General features: G+C 43.7%; 1 protein-coding gene across 2 annotated transcripts; it reads right to left on the bottom strand.

The window, feature by feature from the left end:
- Positions 1 to 283: 283 nt before the first annotated feature.
- Positions 284 to 17,938, bottom strand: SNX5 (sorting nexin 5). 2 transcript variants are annotated; one of them, XM_072857135.1, is made up of 13 exons: positions 17,791 to 17,938; positions 8,657 to 8,761; positions 8,033 to 8,143; positions 7,323 to 7,444; positions 6,868 to 6,991; positions 6,147 to 6,242; positions 5,183 to 5,288; positions 5,027 to 5,102; positions 4,151 to 4,190; positions 3,975 to 4,061; positions 2,737 to 2,896; positions 1,894 to 1,979; positions 284 to 840 (listed from the first exon to the last, which is right to left on the bottom strand). In XM_072857135.1, the coding sequence occupies exons 1-13, from the start codon at positions 17,821 to 17,823 to the stop codon at positions 793 to 795; spliced, it is 1,194 nt and encodes a 397-aa protein (XP_072713236.1). In that variant the 5' UTR covers positions 17,824 to 17,938; the 3' UTR covers positions 284 to 792. The 2 variants fall into 2 exon arrangements, with proteins under 2 accessions (XP_072713236.1, XP_072713237.1); XM_072857136.1 differs by lacking the exon at positions 17,791 to 17,938 and having other exon boundaries at positions 8,033 to 8,166.
- Between the last annotated feature and the right edge of the window lie 106 nt (positions 17,939 to 18,044).

Raw genomic sequence — 18,044 nt, 5'->3', positions numbered from 1 at the left:
ATCTATACATATCAATGCTTTTGAAAGGCTTGGTTTCCTTTGTGTGCAGCATATAGGAAGTAAAAGTTTGAGAGCTACTCAAACAGCAACATGACCCGAAGTCCCCACACTTAGTGCCAATACCCATTCCAAGAACAATCCTATTGAGTCAAATACTTGTCTCTAGTGCTCTGAATGAAGACCTCCAGGTGATGAGTAATTTGTGATAGGCCTGTGCCTGAAACCTCAGTTTGTCATTTTACATCCCACACAAAGTCTTGCCATACAACAAGCTGTTGTTGTATCAGACATCTTTATTTGCTGTATTGCCCAAGTGTACAAATACTGAATGTAGTTATAGAAATTCAAAATATATTGTAGTAGAAATCTGTCTGGGAAGTGGAATGTTAAGATATTTACTTTATAAAATTACTACACTTATATAAGTCACTCCCACTTGCAAGTTTTAAATGTATCAGGGCTATGAAGAGACAGATTACTTTATGATCCTGCAAAAAAGGAGTTCTTATCAGAAAAGATTTTCTGCTAGATGAAGTCAGTCAACAGCAAATTGATTTCTTACATGACTTATTTTGAGTTATCAGCCAACAGGATGTTAGCTACATCCAGACAATTCATACACAATTCAGCTCTCATTTATACCAAGAAAGTCAATGTATCACTATCAACATATTTAAGTATTAGTCAAACAATCTCAGTGACAATATTTATTTTAAGCTAATTAAGTCAATAAGTTGCCCCTGGCCATTGAGTGCAATTGATGCTTTTTTCACATTTTCAGAATAAGGCGTCTTAGTTCTTGAACAAGTCAATACAGCTTTGCAGGAGAGACACATTGTTCTGGAAAGGAAGAGAATTAGTTTCAGATGAGTATAATTGATAATTTAAATCCTGCCTTCCACAATGAAGCAGCTTCCAAAACAGTAGGTCCATCTCAGGATTTTGTAGCCTGTGACAATGCTAAAGAGCTTATACTGCAGAGACAAGCATTCAAGCAGTAAAGCATCAAAACCAGATCATACAGTCTGCCTCTTCCTGCAGGCCTGCATCCACAACTCAGTTTATGGGAAAGAGGGGGGGCAAGAGACAGAGTAGTAAGTTTTTAAAGTGGGCCAAACTGGGCAGCATTGTCAAGCCTTTTGTACGTCACATTCAAGCTCAGCAATGAAGTAGCTACCTGTGATGAAGTCCAGGACTCTCAGGGAGTGGGATATTAGACTTTCCTTCTTCAAAGGAAGAAGGAAAAAAGAAGCTGAGGATGCACAGTTACCTCTTCCTGAGGCTTCCTGCTTTGTTCTCTACACTGAATTAGCAGACCCTGTAACCTGTGTACACTTTCCTCGATTAAGCTGTCAGTACATGGTGTGGTCTCCACAGCCTACTTCAAGCCTGCTCAGTAAAGCCTAGCAGAGGCTGCTACAAAGCCAGTGTCCCCCTCCACTGACAAGCCAAGTGAGAGAGGCTGACAGCTAGATCACAAGCTGCAGGATGTGCTCTCACAGCACTCAGGAACACTTGAAGCAGCAGCTGCCTCTAGATTTGGGAGGGGTCAAACCCCACAGATGAGACTGCCTCATGGGAAGTTAGGTGAGCTGTTGTGTACTACCTGCAAAATTGAGACTTCTCACTTGCAGTGCAATAGGCTAGTGTCCCAGGAGTGACAACTTGAAAACAGACTTCTGCATGAGACAGATAAGACTGTCAGCATTTGTTCTTTATATGCACTACACCTACAGCTTTTCACTTTTTCCTCCCCCTCTTCAGATCTCAGCTAAAGAGCCCAGCTGTTCTATTTTACACTTCCTAGTTTTAAAGGGAACCCAGCAAATCCTCCAAGTTACACAGTACTCACTTCTCTCAAGTTATGCCTGTTAAATTCCAAAAAGAACACACCTTTGCATGTTTTATTTCCAGTTCTGCCATTTCAATTAAGTTTTTACGGAATGCTGCTATTCTCTTCTGTTTGAAGCTCATCAGTTCTGTAGGGAAGAAAGGACAAACAAAGACAAGACAGATGTACAAGTGCAACTGAAGTTTCAGTAATGCCCCTTATGTTTCATGAGTTCTGTTGTACAGCTCTAGTTACAGTATTTGACCACAAAAAGGTTCAAGAGTTAGTCTTGCTGTTTCTAGCCAGAAGATGCATTCATCACATGACACCGACAACTTGGCAATGAAACAGACAGTTTGTCTACAACAGAAAGGTTTTGTAGGAAGACAACTGGAATAAAACAGAAGTAAGCCACACAAGCTCTGTGAGAACACAGAACATTTAAAAACCAAGAACATTAAAGGAGTAGCATGTGTAACATGAAAGTATTTCCTCTTTTATATTGTCCAAAGGCACCTACTAAGAACCAGTGTTTGCAACTCTGTATGAGGCACTCAGCTGTGCTGGGACAGAGCAAAAGCCTGTTTGCACAGTTCTAATTGAGATAATCAGAAGCCTGAGTAGTTACCTTCAGGTGGAGGCTGAGAACAAGAGTTCAGTCTGGAAAGCAAATACTAGGGGCTTATAATTAAGATTGGTCTAGTACTGACATTTCTCTGCTTCAAACAATCATTCTTAAAAATATGTAGCAGTATTAATGTTACAGGCATCTATACTGCCCTTGGGATGTCCAGACTACTTGCTTCAGGAGAGTGTTCAGAAGCCTTTGGTAGTTGAAGGTCAGATAGAGACCTGGACTGCATCAAGATCTCCCTTTAGCATAAATACAGCAAAGCTTGTTTTACCTTGTTTTGCAGATTCTGAAATCTTTTCAAACTTCTGACAACAATCCTGTTGATGTGCCTCAGCCAGCCTGACGTCCTTGCTCTTTAGTCTGGCTTTATCTAGAGCTTTGTTAGAGTTTTCATAGTCGACAAGAGCCCTTGTACGTCTGTACAGAAGGTCCTGAAAGTAGACAGGAATCAAAGCCTTAAGAGGACTACTTCCCAAATCAAGGTTACAACTACCTTCACAGCAGGAGGTTTCACTTCTTTCAGCACCAAATTCTGCTTCTTCCAACAAGCTATTATAACCTGCTATGCTAAGAGCATAGCAACAGAAGCCTTTCAGCAGTGCAGTATCAAGTATTCAGGACAGCCACTTGTGCCTTAGTCAAGGAAGTCCGAGGGCTGCTGTAGGCATCACTTCTTCCCTTAAAGTAGCTTCATCCTTCTGTAAGGTGGGCCTCTCCACTAAGGAGTAATAGCACTTTCTGAATTCCCTCAGTCTGCTTCTAGTAAGGGATACACTATCATTTAATTCATTGGAGATCTGACAGTTTGACTGAAGCACTATACTAACCTAGACACGAGAAGTAGAGTGCAGGTCCAGTGCCAATTCCTTTCTAATCTAGCAGGAGTATAGTCTTGATATCTAAATAGCAGTACACCACAGAGGGAGCCTGTAGTGACTGTTCCAGGGTACATGACATTAGAGGTATGACACTAGATGAAGAGGCCCATCAGGTTACACCTAGACAAGTCAAGTATTGATTAGAAAAAGAGTTGCTGGCAAGGCTTTTACAGTCACATCAGTTTACCAAACCCCTCTTGGAAATCCAGACTCCAATAGCCTTTACATGTTACTGCATATGCATGATAAAGTACTTTAGTAGTTGGGATTTACTTCAGGATTTAGGTAGTAATCATTGGTTTTACTGACAAGTCATGAGTACTCAGGCAGGGGAAGGGTTAGAATGCTTCTGCAGACTCAAATTTAGTTTGCTTTAACTTACAGAAATCTAATTAGTTCTTTCTCTCTACATGCCAAAGAAAAACTGCTCAGAGATCTTAAACAGCCCTTCTGTAAGTGGGCTGGACTGCAGCTAGCCTATATATGGATTCTCTATTCTGCTGTGGTCTAGGAGTGCCACATTTCTTAAGCAAAAGAAGGGTCCACCTTCCTGTCGTCTTAAAACAAAGAATACCATGAGTGAGTCATGATGCCCATAAAAACTAAGCTTCAGAAAGAAAACTGTTCTCACCTTAGCAGCTTCTATATTGAGCATGTAGTATCTCAACAGTTCGGAGAGCTTTAAGTCTTCATCAGATGAAACTCTACTCTCTACCTTCTGCAGAAAAGATCAGATAGTTGGTATGTAACAGGAAACAGCAACATTCAGATTCAGAGATTCTTTTTCCCCTCCAAAGCTCCTCTTACCCTGAGTTTCTCAAAGAGCTCAGCAACTTTCAACAAGTACCTAGGGGAAAAATTGCATAAATAAGTTTTAGATACTTCTTAGTCTGATAAATGCTGGGATCAACTGACAGGAAACGAAAAAGCTGAAGGCTGGAGTTTACTCCTCCATACAGACCCAGACAACAGCTTGAAAAGAACTTGGGTCTAGGCAGACCTGGACAAAAGGTTCAGTGCAAGAGGTGCTGATTCCAGCCTAACGGACTAGTACAGTTGAGCAGCTAGACACCATTTAAAGTAACAACACTGATATCTAGGTGAGAAAGGTCTTGTGGAGACTTTCCCCACTGCTACACTCCAAGAGGGATGAACTGTCTTGTTTATTCAGCTATATCCTCTGTTTTAATAAGGTCTTGGTAAATTGATAGCAAAGTTGAGAGGTGGAAGAATTCACCTCAGAAAAGGTGACTAGACTTCCATAGCTTAAAAAGACCCTACTATTCCAGAACTTCAAACGTCTAGAAGATAATACAGGCCTAGTATAAGCTGTGGTTGTTTTTAACAGGACATTAGAACACAGATGCATAACCCTTTTCTCCCATATTCTCTGGGAGTTTCAGTGACCTGAAAAACATTTCAAGAAGTCCTCTGTTTAGAAGGAGCTTTGATGACCAGCACAATACACTTCTAGGGCACAACTGGCAAGAGATCAGCTAGTTAAGAGTCAGATGCAAGTGATAATTTTAGATCTGTTGTACCAGGAGCAAAAGAAAGTTTCAATGCCACTTGCTTGAAATTCAAGAAACTCAAACCAGCTATGACTCAATCCCCTGGATTTTACAGAAGGAACTTGATATTCCCAGACTCAGGATATGTTTATGAACAGTTAGAATTGCTTACTTTTTGATAACTGTAGGTTCTTCTAATGCCAGGCTGTTCAAGCAAGCTGAAGTATAAATATAGTCATCTGCAATATCTGCAAGAACAAAACAAGGTTTTTCAAGCTGAAATCAGCAAGACTGCAAGGTCTTTAGAAAGGTCTTTGAAAAGATTCACTTTTATGAGATCTTGTCATCTTATCTGCTTTTGCACATGCATCCTTGATTCTGTTGCAGTAGTTTACAAGAAAAGTCTTCTCTTGTTCAAAAAAGTCTTCTACTTCCTGAAAGAGAGTATGACCCATTAAGTCAGTTACATTACTGCAGAATACAAGCTCTTCCCTATTTTGGGAAGGGCCAAAGAAATAACCATAGCCACCTGAGCATTATGCCCAATCTCTACTGAAGAACAGAGTTAAAGAAAAGACTCTGAGCCAAGGGTTTGACAAACCAAGCTGTTTGGCAAGTTTCTTCATGACGAAGTGAAGACGGACTGGACACTCAACTATTCAATGCTGCAGGTTGTCTGAAGCAGCCAGTAAGTTGGTATTAGAGGGCTATCAACTGTTGGAATTTTACTTCCCAGGCCTGCAGTAAGCAGTTTCACAAGCTTGCTTCACATCCACACCAAACATTATATGTACTGTAGTGTTTCATGACATTGTGTTTAGGACAGCAAGTCTATTAGAAAGAGCTACCATGGCAACGTGATAGAAAAGCTGGAGCTGGACCAGTTACAGGAGTCTTTGGTATTTGATCTCAACTAGTGCAAGCAGAAACCCATAAATCATGTTTGTTCAGAGCTCCAAAGTAGACAAGAGCCACAAGCACATTTGCTGAAGGTGTAATTCCTTCCTCCCCACCAGTACCAGGTGTTAAGGCAACTCTTGTGCATCAACCAGAAACTTTAAGTAGACACTTAAATTTTTTAACACCCTATAGCTTCAAAGTCTTATTTCTACAGAAGTCAAAATTAATATAGGCAACTCCACCCAACTTGGGACATCAGTAACAAGGAAGGTTAGCATTAGTAACTGAGCCTCACGCACATCAAGCCTGAAGCAGACATAACTACCTTCCCTGGAGCAGGAAGCAAGAAAAATCAAGATTAGGCCAAGTAAGAGGTAAACCAACTACCCTACCTTGACTCCAGAGAAGAGGACTTCATCAGCACTCTTTACCACACTTTTTAAAAAGCCACCAAACATCTCTTTTGTGTTTTTCCTCCGAACACTCAGCTGCAACAGAGAGGCCAGGACAGCTTAAAAGTCATCCCGAGGGGGGAAAAAGTGACAATTTTGACACTTGCAGTGTTGTAACATCATTTATATCTAGCATATGACAGAGCAGGCTGACTTTCAAGCTCTCCATAATACCCATATAAGCTGTACAAAGATGGCTCATGTAACAAATGGCTTGACTTGAGCTTGTTCAACTATTCTGTGCCACAGATTTTTCTCATTCCCTCAGTTTCTCCTTACATATCTTGGATCAGCATCCACTCATAATTAGGTGTAACAAAACAGATGCAGTACTAACTTTAATACACCCCGATTCTTCCATTTTAGGACCATGCAACACAGCACAGGTACACCTGAACCACACTTTTTCCTAAGATGTTAAGACATACAAAGTTGGCTTCCCAACCAACTTGATTAGGATTAAGAAACACTATGAGATTTATAGCAGAAAAATGTCTAAAGGTCAGGCTTTGATCCTTTAATCATCTCACAGAAGCACTGGCAATATTTGCTTGCTGACATTGCACACAGATTTACATAACATTCTGACTGTGCCCAGAAGAGTGACAGCACTCCTAACACCTTGCCTCACTCTGAAAGGAGACCAAAAAAAGTGTCTTACATCCTGGTCATACTCCAGGAAAACATGAAAATTGCGATCTTTGCTGAGCACAGGATGAGAAGAAATCCGCTGAAGGAAGATTTCATGCGATGATACAGTCTTCTTAAAGACAGCAAGGTATTCACTGAAAGGCAAGAACAGACTGAGATCCCCTCTTGTACTGCCTTCTTCAATATACAAAGAATTGCTTTAAGTTTATCCAGTGAAAATATTCAACTGCATGCTTCTGAAATAGCTAGCCAGTGATAGAGAAGCTATTTTCAATCTATTTTCCTAGGAAGTTTTCCAGTTTGAGAAAAACTTTTGGCAACAGCCCAGCTCCAGGATTTTAAAGATTATGCAGCAGCAGACACCCTTCAAAACAGTCACACTCAAGATCAGTTACCACCAAGTAAAAGAAGCCTCCTGGGAGAGCAACTAAGTGCAGCTTTTGGCAGTAGACTCATTCTACTTACGCTTCTAGCTCTTGCTTCATTTTGGCAAACTCTTCTTTTGTCATAGACACTTCTCCTTCCCCTAGCTTCTGCATCTTCTCTCTGGGACCATCAAAGTCAGGCTTTAAAGGTGCTGGAGGTACCTAGTCAAGGAATTGGTTAGTGATAGATGCTAGCAAATAAAGTTTCCCAAAATCACTTCTAGCCTTCTCTGGAAGGAGGCCCTTTTGCCTGGTCATGGCAAGCCAGCAAGGCTCTGCACCCAAGAATTCTAGAGGCATGTTGATGTCTAGACCCCTGTTTGCCGCTCCCAGCTCTGTGCTACCCTTGCCCCAGGAGGGAAACCAACAGAGAAGAACAGCCTCTATAATCCACCCTGTAGCCAGCCATCTTCTGTGGCCCACATGGCCTCCTAAGAAAATCATGATAAAAAAGAAAGACTTTATTTAACAGAGTATTTCACTGTGTTATCTTCAGGCAGTGAATTAATACCACCATAGAGTCGGGAACTCTCAGAGCATTGAGCTTTTTTGCTGCTCCAAGCTATATGGAAAGTTAAGAGCGCCATACCACTCAAGTTGTTTGGGAATTAGGGCAAAAGGAAGCATAGGGAACACCCAAGTCATGAAACGCTAGTAACATTGGTAAAGCAGACTTTATGCCCTTACTAGTATGCACTTTAAATCACCATAGTCTTTCATTTAGAATTACATTTTTTAGGAAGTACTTACAATGAGTCCTGCATACTCTTCGGTTTCAGTGAGTGTATCATGCAGCCACACAAAGTCTTCATGCTGCCTTGTAACTGAAAATTCAGGGGTTTGAAAAGCTGGCAGTGTAGTCTGGAAGAGAAGATATAGAAGCCCTACTGTTTTGTAAATTAGTGCTTTTAGAAACAGTTCTGTCTATTTCCAAAGGAAGCTATTTTGCCTAGTAAGAGCCTTGCCTACTCCCTTTTAGCTGAGTTGGCACTCATTTGAAAGCCTTACTACTAAGGAGACTATTTAAAGAAAAGGCACTGTTGTGGAACAGCATTAATGCAGTTTATTTTGTGAAGTTTCACAGTAGCTGGTTTCCCCACCCCTACCCCCCAGCCTTCTGGTGTCAAGCTAGGATTCCTTAGCAAAGCCAATCTAGTGTATCAGCTACCTTGTCTCTATTTAGAGAGTGTTCAAGTCTTAGGAAATCTGAAGTTTCTGCATATATATACAACCTCAGGCCACCTTTAAGTGGAAAAGCTCCATCTAATTAGATTTCCTTCATTGCCAAGCCCATCTTTACAGGTATGCATATTGCAAATACACAGATTACTTGCATAACATTTATGAAGACCACTTTCTACTCCATGATCTTACCTTAGTATGCACAGTGAACTTTACTCTGTCCTTTTCACTTAAGGCATCAGGTATATCAATTTGGAGAGAAGGATCAACATTCAGGTCTACAGATACAGACCTCAGCTGCAACAGAATTCACAGTAAAGCCTTGGTCAAGCATCAAGTAGGTTTAGTGAAACTAGACTGGTCATCAGCTGTCAACAAGAACGACATTGCACTAAACAACTGCCTCCAGGAACAGCACATATGGACAAGCATGACAGCCTTAACACTACCTGCACATCATTGTGACAAGCCTTCCCTTCTAAACACAGGAAAGGAAAAAGGCTTGTTAGCTTAAAGTCTGAAGAACCGATTGTTAGAGTTCACACTAGAGGTACTTGGGAAGTCTTCTCTCAAAAGAAGCATGCTCCTTCCAGTACTTCTCCAGCTTGTTTACTTGGAGCACATTAAGCCAAAGCCTATATGCCATTTAGAAGATAGCAACAACCCTAGTAGTTCTCTCTTCATTATCCTGTGCCTCCACAATATGTGGCAGAACAGCTGACCTTGGGGAAAAATGGGGCATGAAACCTCTTTAGGCTCCCATAAAATCTAAGAGCCAACTGTTTGCCAGAAATGGAACCAAAACCCAAGAACACTGTGGCACTAACACTGTACCTGTTTAATCTTATTTTCAGGATACCTGGCATCATGTTATTCATTGCTGCTAGAATGCACATTTGCTGTTAAAGAAAGCCTCAGTAAGCTACTACCAGAACTAGCCTTGAAGATATCTGAACTTTGCTTTCCAAAAAGCTATTCATTGCTTGTAACCGCAAGTCTCTTCCTCTCCTAAACCCAGGTCTCATCTTAGAGCTTTGTGTCTAGCAACATTTTAATACTATTTGTTTCCACTTAGAGCAGCTCAGAAGAGGTTTCCGAGCATGCTATGTGTGGAACCCTTTACAGGAGACCTCAGAGCATACCAGGTTCAATAAAGACCACACTTGCCTTCCCAGTGCTTCAGACAGGCCTTAAACAGAGCCAGCATCTTCTTTTGGGGGCTTATTTCTTCATTCCAACAGCCTACGCCCAGAATACAACTCAAACAAACTTTTCTAGAGCAGTGAAATAGCCTTCTCAGTTGAAGATGCTCTAGGTTATATACCACTAACATCCTCAAGTCATAATCCTACTGAAATTCCTCACAAGGACAGTGCTTTCTGACTCAGAGCAGACGAGGCCTTGCTGCTCAGCATGCCACCCTGTTCTGGGAAGCCAGGGAAGTGGCCAAGGGTACATTCATGAGCAGTAAGATTCAGCATAGCCACCAGCCCATTTCTCCCCCGGTTTACAATTTGAACTTCCTTTATCAAGTTGTACTTCACTGCTTGCACCAAACCATTGAAAACAAATGGCTTCAATTCCCTACAGGACCTCAGAAGCAAGCAAAACAGTTTAGGCATATCCAGCATAGATTACTAAGATTAATGCATACATCCAGTTCTTACATCAAGTAGAATCATGTATTTAGATACCAAGGAATTGAGTTTTACAAGCTATTAGACACTAGTGATCACCAGCTTCAGTCATCTGTATTCCAGCATGCAGGAACGTTAGGCTATCACATTATGGTGGTTCCTGTGCTATGAAAGCCATCTTCTAAGAGGCCCTCCCTTCAGTGCTGCAGCCTAACAAATCACTATTTTCTGCATAAGGGAGAGACTACCAGAGATCAAGGTCACAACACAGGAAGTTTGCTGAAAAGTGACCATCAGAGCCAGGCTGAATCCTGAGATTATCCTTTATAGAGATAATTCTGAATGCCTTCCCAGGAAAGCAAGCTAGATAACTGGGCCACAACTGATGTTGTTTCACCACCCTGCAGCATACTAGCACACAGACCCCACCAGCCAGGAGCTTGCCCTGACCACCTGCTAAGCACGAGTTTCAGCACTGAAACCCACAAGCAAACAGTACCAGACAGCATCTGAGCAATCCTCAGCATTCAAATCACAGATAGCTTGAATGCTGCCTTAAGCTTCTGTAAAGCTGCATAAGAACTGTTGAGAGGTTGCCCTTTATAAGGTGAAGCTTTGCTTCCAAAAGCTTTGGAAACTCCCTCCCCCTAGTCTGGCCATCTGTGTACTGCAGCCCAGATCAGGCAGACAACAAGTCTCTCCGGCTGCCTGCAGAGGACACAGCTGTCAGGCTAGCATGCATTTGCCTCTAACCAGCCTGCCCCTGCCTAGACTTCCACTACCACTGATGGTTACTGCTATCATCTATGAGCAGGCTCTCATGCCTAAGTGAGAGATATCCCAGTCACTGTACCCTCATTCTTCCTGTCACGCTAAAAAGACTTCTATCTGCTGCACACTAGCTGTTAGCTAGAATTAGAAGGAGGTAGGTAAGAGATACACCTTTGTAAGCCTTATGACTATGGGAAGACCTTGTATGCAGCACACTGACCTTCCCATTCTGACTTCTGTAGGACAGAAGGCTTTTATCCCATTCTGGGTATCGCCTTGGCAGCAACCAAGGATGTTGAGCTTACAGAGCATGCCCTGGAACACAGTTCTTAACAGTCCCAGCACTGCTCACATGCAAATGGACATGGTGGGACTCCAGACACTACAGGGACTCCAACAGGACAGTTGCTTCTCTCCAGCCACCTTATGGGACAGAATATTATATCCCCCTACAGGCATGTGATTCTGGTACTTGCTAGGAAGGCACAGACCAAACAGCACAAAGGTGCATGGTTCAGAGGCCACTGGCACTGGTTTAGGCAGAAGCTGCCCCATTCAAGCACTAGACGAAGGATAGGTAGAAGGCCACCATTCAGACAACAGTTTAACTGGGAGCACAGCTCACTGTCTGTTGCCAACTGAATGAAAGGCAAGTTCATTAGTGTTTCCCAGCCAGATAACACTAGCAGCCAAAGCAGTGAGATGCAGACTCAAGTGTTTTGCATCCTGCTTACTTATCTTTACTGTCCAAACAGGATCAGCAGTGCTAACAATATGAACTGCTGAGTCTGGAAAGTATAATAAGCCAAAGGAAACTGCTTCCTCTCAGCTAAACTAAAGAAAGGATTACACAAATCAGCCAGTCCTGAATTTGTGAACTTTCTTACTAAGTTTTGTGGAGAAAGTAACCTGTGATTAGATGCTGTCCGCACACCCTCCATGTCTAGTAGTTGCCTGCACAAAAAATGGGCAGGTATGGACACAAGATAGTACTGCTTTGTCAAATTAAAGTAGTTCACTTGTCACAGGCATTTCTCCCCTGTGCTAGCACCATAAAATGTAGAGACAAGGGGGCAAGAACACATAACCTACAGCTTCAACAGTCCCCAGGAATGCTACTGCAGGAGAGCTTATTGCCCCAGCAGGGCCTTTTTTTACACAGAAGCAACTGGGAGTCAGCAGCAGTGCTCAGCTGTGCAGTCCAGAGCAGTATGTACTATACATAGGGCCCAAAGTGTGAGACCAGCCCAGAAACAGGACACTAATCAAGAACACTCCTATATACAGTGGTGGGATTCTGCCCCTTAGGACTACATGAAGCCACTTGCTAAAAAAAAAAAACCTTGTACCTCTCCTACCCTAAACATCTGCTGTAAGTGTACATGGTTCAGCCTATACTTAAAGGCCACTACAGGCTCAAACATCAAGCATATCACTGTTTGAAGACAGCACAGGATTATCACCTCTACCCTTCAGGAGTCTGGTCTTCAGTGAAGGACCTGGAGCCATATGAAACCGAGGATTATAAAACCATTGGTCTGCTCTAGTCCTGCAAAGGTCACTATGGGCTCCTAACTCCAGGCCAGAGACCTTTAGGATTACACAATCACAGCAGCAAGGCTCAGACTACAAAGAGAGCATTCACACCGTCTGACTTCAGGACGACAGAGTGGTTTGTTTCCCTACAGAAAGTGCTGGGGCAGCATATCTCCAATGAACTGGAAGCAAGAAGCCCCCCTTGTTACCACAGCTCTATAAGGCATTAACCCACCCTTGATCAACACAAGCACCTGCTCCTGCAGCAGTAGCAGCTCATCATTCAGAACCTTTCATTCCACCATCTCTCCTACACCCATCTTACAAGCAGGAATGAAGACCAACTTGCTCATGGTCACATGAAGGCTGTGCAGAGCAGAGGAATTAAACTTTCATCTCCAAGGCCCCAGGCTTGTTCCTTTATCACAGCAGGCACTCATACCAGACCTTCCCAGGAAGCTACTCCATTTTAGCTCTCTAGCCTGTGATGCCTGACAGCTTCTTTGTATCTGGAGGCATTTCTCTGCTAGGACATCATTGCTTCCTCCCTGCACTCAAGGCAGTGGGCAGGAGAACTGAAGTTTCCCTGTCCCAGTTACCAGAAACCATTCTGTCCCCCAAACACCCTTGGGGGGTGAGGAAGGAATATAATCCAAGCCCAGCAGCTGGTGAGAGATCATTCCTTACTTGCAGCACATGCCCAAAGAGGTACAGAGGATGGTGACTGCTGGAGCAGCACAGTGGGGAAACAGCTGGGTTGGGCAAACTGAAACACTCAACCAAACCCAGCACAGTGCCCCCACCTTCATCTCTCATTTCCCCTTCTCAGAAACAGCTTAGAGGTTTCTGGTTTGCAATGACTACAGCAACTGTTACAGCTGCTCTGATGCCTTCCAATTCTAGGCTCATGCCTCTTTAGTGACTTGTATTGGGATCCTCAGGGTTTCTTGAGGATTCAAGAAGAAGTTTTCCCTGTTCAGTAAAGATACTATCCACCACAAGTGTCTGACCTGGAAATTAGAACAAGACATCAAGCAGAGCCCTCCAGAATAACAGTCAGTCATCATATTGATTAATGTTTCTAGCTTTAGGACCAGAAGACTAAAAATAGCTATTATGGTACTAATTCGAACAGTATAACAATCACCTGGTCTGGAAGCCCAAGAGGAGAGATAGCAGAGAGCATTACTCTGACCAATCCAGGTAGAGTTTTACAGCACTTGGTCTTTTCCTATTGCTTAGATATGTTAAAAAAAAACAACAAAAGAGCTGGATCATTTAAATACAATCCAGTGATGACCATCAGCTACCCAGGCTTCAACTTCATAGACATAAGTTTCTGATCAGACCTCACCCAATGCAAACACATCTTCATGCTTGCAAGCATCCAGTGAAGGCAATGGCCCTCAGCCACTGAAGCTGCTTAGTTCTGTTGAGTGGCCTGAACTGCTGCTTTTAAAGTTACACCCTTTGCAGTTTTAGCATCAGTTCTAGATGACTCTATGTTACTTCTGCATTCTAACAAAAGAATCTGCCAGTGCAAGCAATTGTGTACAACATCCGATTGCTAGCAGAATAAGAATCCATATTTGTTCCCAAAGTCAGATTAATCCAGTGGTTTTCCACATAGCCAGACTCCCAGAAGGAGCAAGGAGCCCTTCCACAAGAGTTTACATGTCACAGAGCTTTCTGCTTGTTGTCAGCTACCTTATAAAAAACCTCTCCTCTTACTGATTACCTCCCAGCTGTCATTCAAGCAACAGCCACAAACAAGACTTCAGTAGTAATTACATCTGCCACTACCCAGAATCCATTACTTTTTACAGAGTAGTCTTTCTAATTAAACCAGTTTAAGCGCTCTCTGGAGAGCACTAACAGATCATTATGTTTTCTGGCAGTGTATACAGAGTCCTCAGTTCCAGAGGGCCTTGTTTCAACACCCAGGAGTTAACCAGCAGACTTTCAGAGTATCTGGCCAGCAGATATTAGTGGCATTAGTTGCTAGAACTATGTTTCAGTCATATTCAGTACAAGTAGCTTAAGTTTCCCTTTAATCAAGATACTAAAAGTATGTCCAGAAGTACACTGCACACATGCAGCAGTAAAGAGCCAATACAGTAGATGTGAAGCTTTGATTTTGCAGCCTTTGTGACAGACTTGCTGTTAGCTCTGTGACATTCAGCTGAAACAGTCCTGAAGTAGACCGAGTTACATATAACCAGGAAAATTGAACCAGTCTTCTTGCATGCAGTCTTCATGTTGCTACTTATGCTACAGAAAATGCTTTCCCAAGTTTGTGACTTTGTACTGTAGAACTCCAGTGATGCAATGGTTTAATTATTTTGCTTAAAACAAAGATAAAAAGGGAATAACAGCTCAACTAGTCGCATTGAAATGGCATTCCTCACCAAGTGCAGTGCTTGCCAAGTAAGCAGAAGGCAGCCTCTATAGCCAGAGCACCTGTTGCCACTGGCTGTACAATAAGCTGGCCTGATCACTTAGTTCTCCTGTCAGAGGGATCTCTGCATCACTCTCTGCAGAAACCAAGCAGTCACACACCTCCTTACAGAGGCAGGGAGCTGTGGGAAAGACACTATTGACATCCAAGGATCCCATATTCTGAGTAAAAGCCTCTCTCACTCACCTTGCTCCACCTAGCAACACTCAGGACACCTCCACCCAACTCACTGCTTCTTCAGCTTGAGGGGTCAAGCAACAGCTTTGGCAGTGCAGGTCAAATCTACCCTGCTGCAGCAGTCTGCCTACAAAAGCACATGCGACTGCCTACATGCAACTATGGCTAAGCACTTTTAGCCCATATGCCATCTGTAACATGAAGCCTGCCCAGCTACAATGGAAATTGTGCAACAGAAGCAAACCCCTAAGCCACAATCAGCATCTACAAGAATGTTTTGCTGACCTTCTGCAGCAAGGCCAGAGCTAGTGGTAGGAAGTCTCAGCAATACAGCCTCAACATGCTCTGTTCACCTTCCATGGATCTGAAATTGTGTCATTAGCCCAAACTGCTGGGCCAGCTTCATGGACACTATACATCCTTGACAGTACATTATCCTTATCTAGTAACTTTCACCTTGCTAGCAGTTCAACTCCCTACTTGCTTTTGGGCCCAGCAGCATGCAGAAGCAGTTTTCTTGCTAAGCATAAGCAAGATCTAGTAGGCCCTTGTTCTTTCCAGAACACAGAGCAGAAGTTGTCTAGCATTGAGAACCACTGTTCAGGAGTGATAACAGCAAGTTCCAGGCTATGACATACCATTTTGTCTTCCACTGACTGTTCTGAGAAAGAGGGGTTACAATACTCTCTCAGCATTTTGATCTAGAACAGTTTAACTGCAGACTGGAGCCTTTAAAATACTATCAAGCCCCTGACATTAAGAAATACCAGGGTATTTGCACAAGCTTAGCTTGGCAGTCCCACTACTCGCTTCACTTTCTGAAGTGCCTTTTCCTCCCCATGACAGATTACACCATCTTTCCCACTGCACTTCCAACCACCCTTATCCTACCCTCCCTTCCTCTTCCTACATATCCTGATCTTCTCCTGCTTCACCACCTCAGGGTCAGTTTTTAGTTTATACTTACCAATGATTCCTATTCAAGGTTAATACTTAATGAAGCTTACGTTATAGGCATAGGGTTTATCTACTGGCCACACACCAGTTCCATATTGCTGTTTCCTTACCTAAACAGGAACAGACAAGATTGGAGTATTTCTATCCTCCCCCCTACTGCTGGAATCCCAAGACAGCCCTACTACCTCAAACAAGCTAGTTAATCTTTGTCCATTTAGCATTAGAGTTTAAAGCTACTCCAGCCCTCACCATCGGAACATTTATTTTTCCCCTCACTGCAATATGCCTGTCTGCTAGGTTAGAAAGGACACATAAACACTCAAAGTTACTAATTGCTGCAAGACAGTTGATATTTTACCTTCCCCATCACCTGCAGGTCCTGCAAGCCTGTCATGACTTTGACTCAGTATTCTCAAATAGCAGATACTTTTATACTAATAGTTTCACATACAGCAGAAAAAGGTTAAAGCACTGGCTAATTCACAGCTCAAAGCAAATAACTAGAAAAGACTTGTTCAACAAAGTTTTGCCTGTTCTAGTGGATCAAAATTGTTTTAAAAGATTCATATGCAAAAGAAGCAGGTGAAAGGAAGTTATCTAAAAAAAGTTATTCAAGGTAGGTGTATTTCTAGCCCTCAAGGCAGCTAATACACATCTTCTAAAAGGCTGGAGAAAACACAGACTGAAAAGACTTAAGCACCCTTAAGAGCTTAAAACACAAGTCATCTTCCTGCAAATAAGCTAAGCTTAGTCACAATGCAAGACTACGTTCAGATGCAACAGTATTAAAGTCAAATAGGCAGCTCAGACTGTTACAGGGCTGTCTTACCTTCTATTCAAGGTGTGTTGGGGGTAGTTATTAAACTAGGTAGATTAAGCTAGGCAGCTTGTCCACTATGCAAAATAATTCCAAGCACTCTCTACATACACACACATTAATACACAAAGTTCCTCTTCTCATATTTAATTTGCATTTCCTCTGAGAAGTTGAGAGTCTTAACATTGGGTAACACCCTATGCTCCCTCAAAGACAAGACATAAGCCTCCTTAGCACTTAAAGCTTCAACACTACTACAGAGAAAGGAAAACGATGTCAGCTACTGATGTGACAACTAAAGGAGAGAGGCATCACAGCTGAAGTGACAGCTGACAGCCTAATTAACACAGGCCACACAACCAGGAAGGCTGGTCACAAACACACAAGGCAGCTTACCCAGGGAGGAAAAGCAAGTTTAAACACCTCTAGCAGAAGCACCTACAGCACTTCATCGCTAGCACCCAGCCACAGGTCCTGACAAGCAGGCCCAGCTCCTGCAGCTCCAAGGCTGTGCCTGTCACCCTGCTCCCGCCACAAACTGGGTGTTCTGCTCACAGCCTGCACTGCCTTGTGGCAGCTGCAGAGCCCTCCCCTTCTCCACCTTCCCACCCTGTCTTTTCTTCCCTTTTTTCCCCCCCTCTTTATCTTTCTCCAGGGACCTCTTCCTTCAGGGGCAGCACCCCACGCTCACCCTGGGCAGCTGCACCCTGATCACCTGCCTTCAGAGGACCTTGGGTGCAGTGAGCAAGCAGCGCAAGGACTAAGACACCCAGTAATTGAAATACAAACACTAAACCGCACAAAAATAAAAACCTGTCACTGCCCCAGCGCTGCCGGGGGGAGAGAGGGCGGGGAGCTCACTCACACCCCGCGGGGCCAGCCCGGAGCTGAGCGCGGCCCTCAGCCCGGCGGGGCACGGCCACACGCCCACAGCTCGCCTCAGCTGGAACCGGGCCGCGGCCGCTGCCCTCACCTTGCTCTGCGTGTCCTCCCGGAGCAAAGCCATGTCGCCCAGGCACAGCCAGCCGCTCACCACCCTCCCCGCCACTGCCGCCGCCGCCTCATATAGCCCGGGGCGGAGCCGCGGCCGCCTCACGCCGCCAGCGACACACCCCCGCCGTCCCGGCGGCCCCCGCGCGGGCCCGGCTCCCGACGGAGGCCGCTGCGCCCGCCCCCTCGCGGCGGCGGCCATCTTGGGTGAGGGCAGGGTGCTGCTTGCCTTCATCC

Source organism: Ciconia boyciana, chromosome 3, assembly GCF_034638445.1.
Source record: "Ciconia boyciana chromosome 3, ASM3463844v1, whole genome shotgun sequence".
NCBI lineage: Eukaryota > Metazoa > Chordata > Aves > Ciconiiformes > Ciconiidae > Ciconia > Ciconia boyciana.
This window is presented reverse-complemented; position numbering and strand designations above follow the sequence as displayed.

Excerpts from the sequence above, each read along its gene's own strand:
- SNX5 (XM_072857135.1), bottom strand. The coding sequence starts at position 17,823 with ATGGCTTTGCTCCGGGAGGACACGCAGAGCAAG. Across the intron at positions 7,445-8,032 it reads AAGAGTATGCAGGACTCATT|GTACCTCCAGCACCTTTAAA; the intron begins GTAAGTACTTCC and ends TTCCTTGACTAG. Across the intron at positions 841-1,893 it reads TGGAAATAAAACATGCAAAG|AACAATGTGTCTCTCCTGCA; the intron begins GTGTGTTCTTTT and ends CTTCCTTTCCAG.